The following is a 13,848-nucleotide window of genomic DNA, read 5'->3' on the forward strand; positions in this document are numbered from 1 at the left end:
TGTGGAGGTATAGCTCCACTCTTTCTTGATCTCTCCCCACTGGTAGCCACTGAGATGGCTACTGGCGGTAGCCAACAGAAAAATCTTTTGCTACTTTCGGGAATCGAACCTGAGTTGTCGGGCTTGTAATTTAGTCGTTATACTGATTTAGCTCCGTTGAACCGTTATCGCAGTGTTGCATATTTTTGTAGCATACCGTTCAATCTCATTACGATGTACAGGTTTTATCTGGAACGTTTCCCGATATGGTGAATATTTAACAAGACAGGTAAAGATAATTTCTCACTCTACAATGTGATATCTGCAGTGCGATTAGCTTTGAAACAATACTTGTTGTTTTATATCTTCAATGCCAGAGTGAGGTATACGAAATTCCAAAAACATGTTGGTTCGTTTCACCCCTCTCTTCAGATATGTTGAGAGATCGCACGTGTCTTGTGCTGTGTGTAACGATGGCTAATTCCCTCGCACATTGTCTTCATGAGATCTTTTCCGCAAAAGAAAATAGGTTTTCTGTGTGGTATAGTCGGCGCAGTAGTTTTTGGCCGGTGGAATTTTCAAGGGGAAGGCTAGGAGCGAGTCTCTTATGCGATAGTATAATGCTGACTGCACCGAGGAACTTATCGGACTGAACGCCCAAACAAAAGAAATGCACTGACCGTGCCACCTCAGGTACACAGAGTAGGCCCGTCCGCCAGCTCCGCTAGCTTCTCCACCGGCCAAAAACTACTGCGCCAACTATACGTGCCAGTCTACTTGGACTTGAGTGCTCGTGTCCCTATTTAAATGCACAAAAAATACCCTCATTGATGTGTAGGCCACCAAACTACTTATTGTTAGAATTATTACTTCATCACACATTAATTAGAAAAGCAAAATACCACTTACTTATCCGTTTCTTAATACCAAGAGGAAACCCTGTTTCATGAATGTTCGGTATCAATACAGTCCTTTGTGGGCAAGTCGAATATATTTCGTGCTGTTATTTTAAAATTTTTGGGAAGTTTTGTGGCATTTATTCTTTGTTCACGTTATGTGTAGTTATTTCTTGTATTTCGTGTTGTTATATATTGAAGAAATCATTTAATTTTGTCAAATTCTGCTTCGTTTTTTTTATATCCAGCTACGTTTATAATAACACAGTTAGTAGGATATGAGGTTTTCAAGGCGGTGAGTCTGAAGGTGGCTGTGTTCTGGGTTGTTGCGCCGTGTAGACTTTTACCGACGCTTCAGAAGTCCTTACAGGCAGTCGTCGTGATGATGGAGGTAGCGTTAGACGTCTACCAGACTACACAGCGCAACAACCTAGAAGACAGCCATCTTCAGAGCACATTTTACTTATTTTTCCGTGTTTTACTTTAGTTCTGTGCTCGAATTTTGATTTTGGGAAACAGTGGAATCGTTTGTGATTCGTTTACCTGTCATGTAACGAAATTTTACCAGAAATAAAGGTAGCTGTAGAAGAACAGACCAAAGTACCAATTTAAAGAAAGAGGACTCCGAAAGATGCCTAAATAGAAGTCGTCAGATAAGCTGTGCATTGAAGGAGTTGCGCTGGATCTTAAATTGTCAAGGTTCTGCCTGTAATCTTTGTTCGTGAAGAGAGCGTAGTGACGTAGTCGCGTGCTGCGTTGGATTAGGCCAGTAGCAGTGGTTGTCGTTGCCAGTCGTTTGTTGACTCGTTGTAAGGCCGGTGGAGTCTGTTGGTGCTTTCTCTCCACGTTCAATGATGAGGTCGTTAGGTGGACTGCCCCGAGTTCTTAGTCGGGGCAATTTAGGCCTACAGGTGAGGGTGTAGTGAACTCGGGGCCCAGAGAGTGTGATTTTTTGTGATGTGCCCGTTTTTGTTTCAGTCCACATTTACATATTAAGTGTAACTTTATATACACTTTATTCTTGTTTAACGACACTTTTGCAACTGCTTCGTATATTAGGAAAATTGTGAATGGCCAATAGGGAAGTGAGTGTCGTTAATTTCGAAGTGTTGTTCCAGAATTTGCCCGGAGAAAGTGAGGAAATTCAATAAACATAGCCGGTCTCTGGACCTTCGAGTGCGAAGCAGGGGGTTCGGCCACTTTACCGCGACGTTCCATGATCTTTTGAGACGCGTCTGAATCATATTGAAACATGGCGAATTTGAGACCTCCAGACACTGTGTTATTCATTTATTGAGAATTATTTTGCCAAATATAAATTTTAACAAGCCTACTTATTTTTTTGTATTTAATTTTGAGTAAATTCATGATTTCTGGCTTACTTTCAATAACTGAATATTATACTCTGCTTCTTGTTTAGGATATTACCAATCGTTAAAACTTTACAAAGAACTGTTGGTTTCGTAATAACGTGGCGTTATCTCCTGTCTTAAGGGAAGAATAGAAAATTCAACGAATTTTAAAAAAAGTGTTTACTAGGTTATTTATGCCCAAGACAAAAAAAGAAAAGAAAATCTCTGGGAATGGTAAACACATTACATCGTGGTTTAGTAAGAAACCAGTCCAAAAACTGAAGACCAATATCAAGATAGAATAGTGAAACAGAAATTAAACTGGCTCGGGATAGATTTGGATATCAAGACTTTGTCGTGAGGGTGGTGGACGAAGATGGCTGTATTCTACATTGTAGCCCCGTGTAACCTGGTAGAAGTTTACCTACGTTTCGGAGGTCCTTGATGCCTTCATCGTGAGAGCGGCGAAACTTCTACTAGACTACACGGCGCTACAACTCAGAATACAGTCATCTTCGTACTCACTGTAGTGAAAACCCCAAATCCTACTTAGAGTGATGGACCTGTCGGTTTTATGACCAATTAATGTCTTTCAAATAAATATGAGATGGAGTGTTGATGGAGAACATTGAGATCTTAGGGAAATTTGGTTTTGAAGGTGTGAATTGGTTTCATCTGGCTGAGGATAGGGACCGATGGGTGGTTCTTGTGTTCACGGTAATGAATCTTCGGGTTACATGAAAGATGGGCAATTTCTTGACTAGCTGAGTGTATTATCGGCTTCTCAAGAAGGACCCTGCTCTGTGGAGTTAATTGGTAAGAATTATGTGCTCAGCAGCGAATATTATGATGTGAATATGTCGAACCTATGTTCTTCGCGCGCGTATCCATGAACGAATATGTTGTTTGCTTGGGGAGAAACCTGTACTGTATTGTGTGAATACACGAAATCTTTTTATCGCATATAAACGATAACTAGAAATTTATCAAATTTTGCACATTTTCCTGTACGCCAAAATTCGTAACATGAGTCACCGTATGTCCTTAGGTTGCGTCTTATTTTTGGAGATACTGGTATGACGTTTTCGAAGGTTTCCTTTTCGCGTAAGAAATTAAACAGTATGTAATTCTTTAAAAGCGTTTTGCATTTCGCTCTTTAAATAGCATGGGAAGCGCCAGGAATTATATACAATATATTTAATACTAATGTGACGCTCGAGAAACTGCCCTTTTATTTAAAAATAACATTAGATGGAGAACAGGTGTTTAGGTTTCAATTTTCACCTCTAGTGAAACTAATACTTCAATGTGTGGTAGTAAAATGATATACACTGACGAAAAATTGTGTGTCATGACCATTCTATCTAAACATAGGAGACATAGGTTTTACAGGCGGGCACAACGCCGAAAATCCCTTACCAGCGTTACCATAGGTTATAGTAATTTATGCGAATCATAAAGATTACTCTCATTATGGTCAGTTATACACTTTAAAGGTTTAATCGTGGTAGAAATACATTTTTTTTTATTAATCGTTTTGTGGAATATCTGTATAATGGCGCATTGCTTAATAAGTAAATAAATAAATAAACAAAATGCTTTGTATCTTTAATGTGCGTACAACGTTGTAATATTTAGTGCTCAATAATATGTAGCCTGTAACTTCGAGACATTGGTCGCCGTGAATATTACCTTGTGTTTCGTAAACGTTTTCACTTCACCCCATAAGAACAACGGCAGTCATAAGTGAATATACGTTTCTGTGACAATACTCTATTAGTTTACTTACATATAATCTTTTAAATTAACTTTGTTAAATATTAACTATACCGTAGTTGAAGATTTCTGTCTTCTGGGTTGTTGCGCTGTGTAGTGTGGTCGATGTTTACCAACGTTTCGGAGGTCATACTGCCTCCGTCACCAGGGCGATTCTTAGTATGAAGATTTCTGTCTTCTGGGTTGTTGCGCTGTGTAGTATGGTCGATGTTTACCAACGTTCCTGAGGTCATACTGCCTCCGTCATCAGGGCGAAGGGCGATGAATCTCCCTGATGACGGAGGCAGTATGACCTCAGAAACGTTGGTTAACATCGACCACACTACACAGCGCAACAACCCAGAAGACAGAAATATTCATACTCATCGCTGTGAAAACCTCAAATCTTATATACCGTAGTTATTTCTGAAAAATTTGACCGCATTATTTACGTACCAGAAGTGGAAGAAGCGACAAGACTGGTTCCAGCATGTGTTCAGTGTTGATTACTTTACATTACTGATAGTCACATTAACAGTAGTCTATCAAACATAGTTTTCAGTAGGACTATAAGCAGAGTAGCTAATTTCCAAAATTAGCTTCCGGCATCACTTCGTAATTCCGAAGTTTTCATGTAGGGTTCATTGAAAATAACTTACTAAAAGCTGTTAATTTAGCACGAAAATTATGGAAAAATGATATTTTTAACTTCGCAAATTTATTATCGATACAGCAAAGTTAGGCCTTAACCCATCTGTTCGAATGTGATTGGAGAAACCAGACAAAATTACATATTTTTTTTGTGATTAGTTCTGTTTATTCCCTGCATTTTAGAAATGTTTTCGTAAATATTAAACATTGTTTCATGCATAATCTGCAGCCAGCATCGAGGTAGCAATGTTCGTATGTAGTTTATCCATACATCGTGTTGCTTCGTGGTTGGACTGATGACCATCAAATTCAAACATGGACTTTGTGGGAATAATTCGGCTCTACACACGTTCGCCTGTTTGCCAAATGACTTTATTTCTGGAAACATTAAATAGGCGGAATTCATGCTTGGACAAGATGAAGCAACATGCCAGAGTTTCGGAACTATATAAATTACTTGTAAATTTAAAATAAACTTGTAATAGGAGATATTTGTAAAATTATTTGTATTTAATCGTGACGTGGATATTTCACATGTAAGTTAATGGAAATTTTACAAAGAATTTATATTTTATGTGGAATTTCTATAAAATTACTTTATTTCTCTGTATTTTAACAACTCCACTGTATTTGTGAAACTTGGTTTAGTTTGAGTTTATGCAGTTCTTTTTCGGTGATTTTATTCAGTCTTGAAAATTATTATTATAAGAGGGCTGTATTACAATTTAGATGAGGGATTATTATGTGGTTAATAAGAAAGAATGTCTGAGGAACGGACGTGGCCAATTTCAGTGTACTATCACGGCATTCACTTGGAGTGACTGAAGAAAATAACAAGACTCATCTGGTGTCTTCGTCAGACTTGTGTCAGTTTGTTTAGTTCAACCGCCAATCCCCTCTCTGACCTGTTAACAACGGCTAAGATGGCTGTCTTCTGGGTTGTTGCGCCTTGTCTGGTAGAAGTTTACCGACGTTTTAGAGGTGTTTGCTGCCTCTATCATCAGGGCCTTTGAAACGTCGGGAAACTTCTACCAGACTATAAGGACAACCCAACAGATAGCCACCTTAATTCTCGCCTCCACCCTACCCAGTGAGGAACTGGAATCTCGCTATTAACAACGCCTTAAATGGCGGAAAGCGGCTCGAGGCAGGCGAAAATGCGTGTGGTCCAAGAACATTGTATGCACGGCCGCGTACATTGGAGCCTTTGGAGCGCTAAGGATTTGTCGAAGGTAAAGGCTTTTGGTATTTATTAGGGATGTATTTGTTGACATTTTACATCATATTTATGAACGTGTTAGCCATGTACCAGTCTTGCATTAAATTGTGCGAAGTGAAGACGAGACTTCGCTGCAGGAAACAGGAAACTCCATTGGAAAGGACGATCGTGTGCTAGAGGTGGAGGTTAATATGTGACAGGACTAGCCGGATATAAAGCCAGCGTCAGTCCGTATTCCGCGCAAGGCAAAAATTCGTACGGGTTTTAAAATTCGGTACTTTGATTGGTGATGTGTACTGTTGTCTCGTGCTTTAATATTTATTTGACAGAATTTGTAGATTTCTGACATATTTGCGTGATAAAAGAACCTTTGTAATTTTAAAGGAATTTGCTTCCTGTTAAGACTTGTTTTGTTTCCTTTGTTTTTCGCCTGAACAGAAGTTCAGTAGACACAAATATCTGGTAAATTAAAAAGTAAGCATCTCGATTTTTCGTGGAATTTACTCGGCAAGAATAGCATTGCCTCTTCACCGTTCAAAAGTTTGTGATGAACTTAAAATATCGATCATGAATTTCTAGAAATTAATATAAACTGTTCTTGGTATGGGCCCGCTAAAGGGAGCATTTTTGCACAACTATAGATTTTGTACAATTTTATTTGAGAGATATGTTTGTGTTTAAAACAGGAAATTATATCACGGCGAACACGTGAATTGTTTGTTTTCCACTTTTATATCAACTGATGAGGCGATGTGCTTTATGCTTAGTGTAATGGAATATACGTATCTGTATGAAATATTTGATTTTATTGATAAATACCGACATGACCTCGGTATGAATACTGCGATTATGGATCCGGAATACCCCACTAACATTTTAGATCACTGCTTATATAAGTGTATAAGTGCTGTGTTGCTTTCAGGAATTTCTCCCCCGACTTTCATCAATTCCGAAACTCAGCCCTGTTTACCAGCAGGTAGTTAGTCTTGTCCTGTCTTGCTGATTTGTTATCGACTGTCGTGATCGAGTGGTTATCACCTCTGTTTCTTATTTCGGGAGGGCCCTGGTTCGAATCTCGGCCCTACCATCCGAACTAAGGCTATCCTCAGCCTCTTCAGGTAGGGCGAAGTGCTTGGATGGCAGGATAAAGCAGGACTACTCATCCTTCCTTGTTTATCATTTGTAGTCTTCGTACCATCGGATGCTATACAACACTCAGACATATGGCTGTCTTCTAGGTTGTTGCGTGGTGTATTTTGGTAGAAGTTTACCGACGTTTCAGAGACGCTTGCTGCCTGCATTAATAGGGCGATGATTCTTCTACAAGACTGCACGGCGCAAGAATCCAGAAGACAGCCATCTTCATTCTTGCCGCCTTGGGAACCTCAACTGTCATTGTAGACCTGTTGAAAATGTGCCGTAATTAAACAGTCAAACAGTTTCATCTACTTGACGTTCCTACATTATGTTATGTGAAACATGTATGGATTTTCACGTTACTGTTTCTCTTCGTTATTTTGATCTATCCGTGTTGAGATAAATCAAAGAATTCCAATTTTTGCTTATGTGGCAAAGAAATGCAGTCTTTATCTTTATAATAAACCAGAATAGAAGAAACCGTGTTTTTTTATCCTTATTGAATGTGTTTTAAAGTTGGATGTACTTTTCTTGTTAAATACAGAAACGTAGGTGAGCATTATTATGGAGTTATCAGTATCGAACTAACCTCTTGAAAGTCCTAAGGTCTTTGAAAATCTGAAATTCCTGTCAAGATATATATGATACGAGGGCGGCTAAGGCGAACAATGATTTCTGGTTTTCAAGGTCAACGTTTATTTGTAACAGAACTTATCTATGTAACACTTACATGGCACAGTGAATTAGATTAGACCAGTTGCAGAAATTATCTCCATGTTCCTCTAAAGTCACAAAGGCTTGTTGGCTTGTTTACGTCGCTATTTTAGCATATTTAATGGCTTGTTGTGTTGGACTTGCATTCAGATGTTTATTGCATATCGTGTTACAGATATGACGGGAGAATGTAAACACACGCGAAACATGTTACATACATACATTTATATTACACTATGTGGATTTTTGCGTTTGCCATATGACAATAGGCCGTGGAATAATACATAAAAATACAACATATTACAAGTACAATTTGTACTATTATAAAGATTTCACGTAATATAAGCAAAAGGTCGAAGTTAAGTAGTGATACAAATAAATCCTCCCGTTGCATACAGTAGATAAATTGTACTACCCATTTATATCATATGGAGACAAGAACATTAATGAAAATGTGACTTATTTGTAAACATCATAAATTCATCAACAGAGTAAAAGGTGTGCGTAATTAAGTATATTTTTATGCTACTTTAAGTTATGCCTTTTTATTTATAAGACTTGTGAGACTAGTGGTAGACTTGAAAATTTTGCGCCCTTATGAAATATGAGAGGTTGACAATTGGTGTATGATGATGATGATTCTTTGTGTTGGCACTGTGTTTAGCAGAATTAGTTTGAAAATGTTTCTGATTACTTCGTAATTTTTAGTTTTCTGCAGCGTTTAATGTGGAAACATGTATTAGTCAAAACCACTCAATAAACGCCTATCTAAAATCCGCCCAAACCCCATGTTCGTGTTATATGAACACACAAAGGATTTTTATACGAAATTTGTCTGAAGTCCGCAGTATATATATTATTTACACAGAATATATATATATATATATATATATATATATATAAATAGACATATTTTGATAAATTTATTTGTTGTAAAATACATAAAAATGGTAGATTCTGCCAGACAAGCACAATGATAAACAAGAAACACTCAGTGTAGTTCACATTTTCTCTGCCTTAATAACCTCAAATCTTACAAAGTTTAGTACCATGGTATGAGCATCAATTCGTTGTCAAGTGTGGGTGATGACACCATGCTTCTTCAGATTTGCTGCTTAGGTGCTATTTATATGGAAAGAGAAATGACTTTAGACTTTAGCCAGCGTTACTCTTGTTTGTAAAAGTAGTTAGCATTCTTATGATATCAGTTTGTTACCTGACACTGCTTATAGCAGCAGTAAGAACCTTACACGCCAGTCCAGTCCTGTTTGGTAAACTAGCTGGCATTCTCACTGTAGTGAGTGAGATTATTGCCTACATTCGTTCGTAGATGCCCAATGAAGGATTCCCCTTTGGACGGTTCTCAACTCCACAATACTACGTTCAGGAAACGGCAAAGAATACTTTGATGAAAGGTGGAGGAACACCAGAATCATTGGTAGAGCATTTGTCAGTTGACATCTGCGATGTCCATTGCCAATGCTGACGCAACCCCAGCACCGGAAAATGTCACCGAAAAACGTCGCCGTCGAGCGACATCGTTTCTCCATCTTCACATCCCGGAACCTGCCGCTACTTGGACTTCGGCGTCGAGAGGCTCTGTGGCCGGAAGTGAACCAACAGGACATCATGGCTTTGTTTCCCATCTTCATCTGCCAATTCCTACCTTCGCCATTACTGCACCCGCCGCTGACGGGTCGGGAGGCAGTGTTGGACGGAAATTTAGCTTCGGTCTGCGGAGAGTTTCGCAGACGGTCAGTCACTTGGTCAGAAAATCTTTTGTGTGAAACTCTGATTAACATTGTAGTACCTAACCTCTTTACTGTTTGAATATATCCAGTGAATCAGTGCATATAGGTTTTGGACAACTTAAGATGTCGTCATTGTTATTTAGTTCAGTGCCTTTTGTTGGCAGGCTCCTAGTTTATCATTCATTATTATAAATGTTCAGTCAACACAGTTTTAAATGATTATCGTACATATCGACTGCTATATCACCGATATATTTAATCGCATATCGTGAACATTTAGCCATTGTCCCATTTGTACATACAAATCTCTTGCTATAATCTCCATTTTTATAAGTCTCAGTGCAGTATTATTGTATTATCTAGAAATTATTACAACCATTGTCACTGTCACTACAATTAGATCACTACTTCATTTTGGGTGAAGATGTGTTCTACTGAGGAATGTATTATGACGCACATAAGCACTTGATATATTTTTTCTGTGAAGGCACTGCCTTATAATAGTATATTTTAAATCATCCTGTGTTTTGTGGATTTAAAATTAACAGGTTTGAAATGTCTTTACTAAAATGTTTTAGCTAGTATTTGCTCTTTAACATTGATTGAAGTAGCAGCTCTTATCATCAACTGTCGACTGTATGAATATGTTTAATTTGTCAGTTCGTTATCTAGTGCCAGATTCTATAATCCCAGATCTAGAATTTGAAGATTTGCCTTCTGAGCTCAGGAGTTCATCAAAACAATGAAACAATTGGTTTTGTGGAAATTGGAATATTTATTAGGTAAAAAGTTGATGATTTCATTCAAGATCAGTGATAGATAATTGTTTGACTTAATAACTGGTAAAATTACAATATTGAACTGACCTATTGAACAATGAACGTGAAATTTGTGGTTTTTCAGGTTCTTTATGTACTGGTATTTTGTGTTGTTATGTTACCACATTGTTTTTTTATAACCATGTCTGTAACCTAACACTAACATTTAAGTTGCTGAATGACTAAATCATAGCAAGTTCGCCTAAAATCTGTGCTTGAAATGGGTGACTAAGTACATAATTTACTGAATTCTGTTTTGATGTGTATAATAAGACTTGTTTGTGTTATTAACTGTACTGATACACTGAATTTTATAGGTCACTCACAGTTTTAATCGTAGTACGTAACGATACTTGGTTCATGATAGTACTAAGATTCTGTGAACTAAGATGTGGTGAATAAATATTAGATTGTTCTTTGTTTGTACTGTATAGACACATTTCTTAAACAAGAGTAATAAAATGGATGTTTATATACTTATGCAAAATTTAAAATTAAATTTTGCTTATTAATACCAAATTTAATTCCTGAAAATTCAGTTATTCAGTTATGTTATTTTCTTTGTTAAAAAACTCATTATTGTTTATTGTTATTTGTATGTAACATGGGACTTCCTGCTTATAATTTGATTGTAAGTTTTCTTCTCATACTTAAATTTACTATAATGTGACTTATCATACAGAAAAGAATAACCAGTAGTTCTCAGGAATACTTTATTTTCATAGTAGTGTCTCATTTGTGTAGACGGTTGGAAACAGCTGCTGTTTTCCGTCTCTTTTTTTAATACTGCTGCAAGATAAAAATATGAGGAGTTGGCTTTCAGTAACATGATGTTCAGTGAGGTTTCTAGGATTATCCATTCACGAAACATCAACTGTCTGTCCACCCACCCACCCACCCACCCACCCATCCATCCATCCATCCATCCATCCATTCATTATGCCTTTTTCTATTAAATAAAGTGTTATAGAAAAAATGGAAAAGGCAAAGAGTGGTTTTCCTCTTGGAAAGACAATCCCAAGAAAATTATCGGTTTTTCCAGTTTTGAAAATTGGCACAGGATTGTCATGGGGAAAAAATATAAAAACACAAAATGTTCCACTTGGATAAATAACCCAAGGAAAATTATTGACGTTTTGTTGTGAAAGTTGGGTATTTTGGTATCCACAACTTGTACAGCAGTGTCTTGGAGAGACATATTAGGAAATTGTAGACTTTCTGAATTTCTAAAATTAGGTAATATTTTTTCCAAAAAAAATTTCACATCATAGAAAAAATGTCAATTTGTGAAGATTCTGAATTCAAACTTCTATATTTTATGTAAGTGTCATTGCACCATCTGCATGTCTTGCCTTTTCAGGGCACTCTCAGATGGAATTGACCTCTGAAATTCAGCATATATATAAAGAGGCATTAGTTCCAAGAAATGTGAAAAAATTGGAAACTGTGTCATGGGCTCATGACCCAGTTATTCAACATTGGGCCTGATTTAGTATTTCCTGTCTCCTAAACAGAAAAAAAAATTGCTTATTTTCTTTACCATGCTCCAAGCAAAGTAGATCTTTTTATATTGGTATTCGACACATGTATGTCAGGGGTGTGTTGAATTGTAAGTCAAAAAGAAAAGTGAAAGAGGCTACAACTCCATAAAATACAAGGTAGTTATTGAACTCGTAAAATTATACAGTGTCTGAAACTGAAAGGCAACAAACAGTTCAGATTTTATCTTACTGTTGCTAGAAAAGTGACTAAATTTTTGACTTTGTAGGAGTCAAGTGGTTTCTCAGGATTTTTTCACAGAAATATCTGTTAAACCAGAAGTGGAAAAAGGGAAACAAGAACTTGTATCTGTCTAGTCTACAAAAATAACAAATTCTTAAAGTAGATAGACATCAGGTGCACAAAAAATGTGTTCACAGAAACTTCTTTTAAATGTTGAATTGGATAATTAAATAGACCAAAAATATTTAAACCACCTGTTTTACAAAAGAAAACACAATAAGATATTTTAACTTGTATCATTAGTTATGGGGTGTCTTTATCTTCAGAACGAGCTGGAGTCTTGTGAATTAGTATGTCCAGATTTGTAAAGGAAAAGAATACTACATACTCATTTCATTGTGGTTACTATTTAATGTAATAAATTTAAGGTATGTAACATACCAATGGATTGTCATATCAGAGTATTTTTGTTGCATGGTTGTGTAACTGTTATAAGAAAATGTTTTCACCAGTTGTTTTTGGTGTCTCTATAAGTTAACTAATGTTTAGGAAAATGTACATGTGTGTGTGTGTGTGTGTGTGTGTGTGTGTGTGTGCGCGCATTATTTTACATAGATATATGTCTTCTTGTAGCTGTACAAAGACTATTGTTTACCAAATGGCTCAACTGAGTAATTAGTGCTCCAGCTTTATATTTGGGAGGTTTCTGGTTCATATCTCAGCTTAGAGACCTGCTGTCCTGGCTAAGGTGTCTTGTGGTTTTACTCAGTTCCTCAAGGCAAATTCTGGGATAGTACCTTAAATAGACCTTTACCATTACTATTCCTTCTGAATCATTTTCAATTCATTAATCATCATATACAGTGCTGTATAGTCTGAGCTACTGACAGCTTTGTTAAATAAACTCCACAAAATGAAAATACCAATATCAGTTATGTTAAAATACTGGAGGATATTAGGCAGGGTTACTGTCCCACATTGTAAGACTTTTCCTGTTAAGGGGCAGAAAAACTCCTAAATTCAGTAACAGTCTCCATGAATTTGTGTATATGCACTCAGGAAATATAATTTAAGAATGTTTTGTTTATTAATATTTATTTATAGATTTCTAATTTTTGTTCACCGTTTTCTATCACAACCAAGACAAAGAGGCAAGGAAGCCCAGGCAGGATGTGTGACATGAGTTAAATATTTATAATTTGTATTTGAGAACAGCAATTTTGTTTACACACAATATTTTTGCAAGGAAAAGTTGTTGTATAATAGGTCTTTATAGAATTCAATAGTATATGGTAGACATTAAATGATGCAATAGTACAAGTAGTAAACTATATATGTTAAAATACTAAAACTTGTTTCCATTATATAAAATTTACATGAGCTCTGAAAGAAGAGGAAAAATTGTGTCCTAATTATCAAAGCAGGCACATAAAAATACTTCCTGATAAAGCATATTAGCAGCTAAATCATATGTTTTTCTGCATATGTCACCCATGTGAATTCAGTGATAATAAATATTTGTATAGGGAACTACAGTGAAGAGGTTGTGCACAAATTATAATAATGGTATTTATCAGGACAGTTCTTCTGTTTTTTTATGGGAACAAAATTAAATATGACCTCATTGTAACAGGTTAAACACTGAACGTTTTTTCTGCTTTGACTCATTTTTTGTATACCCATACTGAAATCTTGTCATTCTTCACCGTGTTGAATTTAACTGCAGAATTTTAGTTATAGAATTTAGACCTCATGTGCAAATTAAAATATCTTTAACAGACTTTATATTTCTTTGCTGAGATATGATTTCTTAACACTATATAAACATGCTGTGAAGATGTATCTGTGAATTGT

The 13,848-nt window shown here is 36.5% G+C and overlaps 1 protein-coding gene and 1 long non-coding RNA gene across 12 annotated transcripts in view; one reads left to right on the top strand and one right to left on the bottom strand.

Annotated features, from left to right (window-relative positions):
- The window catches only part of Arms (Ankyrin repeat-rich membrane spanning), a 118,870-nt gene that overhangs the window by 38,526 nt on the left and 66,496 nt on the right, over positions 1–13,848 (top strand). For 4 of the 11 annotated variants that reach the window (XM_022082389.2, XM_022082390.2, XM_087351451.1 and 1 more), the window contains one exon: positions 9,034–9,457. The exons of 5 other annotated variants lie outside the window; for them this stretch is intronic. In XM_022082389.2, coding sequence (XP_021938081.2) covers positions 9,170–9,457 — 288 coding nt within the window. In that variant the 5' untranslated portion in view covers positions 9,034–9,169. Of the gene's footprint in view, positions 1–1,644; positions 1,787–9,033; positions 9,458–13,848 lie in introns of those variants that run through there. 2 more of the 11 variants (XM_022082391.2, XM_022082394.2) reach the window with 2 other exon arrangements.
- LOC147873362 (uncharacterized) lies at positions 6,642–7,777 on the bottom strand. Its single transcript, XR_015535852.1, has 2 exons — positions 7,720–7,777; positions 6,642–7,255 (listed from the first exon to the last, which is right to left on the bottom strand). It is a non-coding gene; the product is annotated as an uncharacterized LOC147873362 (long non-coding RNA).

This window comes from Zootermopsis nevadensis, unplaced genomic scaffold (genome assembly GCF_977971745.1).
Source record: "Zootermopsis nevadensis isolate Lab colony 2312 unplaced genomic scaffold, Znev_1.0 Znev_ptg000019l, whole genome shotgun sequence".
Taxonomy (NCBI): Eukaryota; Metazoa; Arthropoda; class Insecta; order Blattodea; family Termopsidae; genus Zootermopsis; species Zootermopsis nevadensis.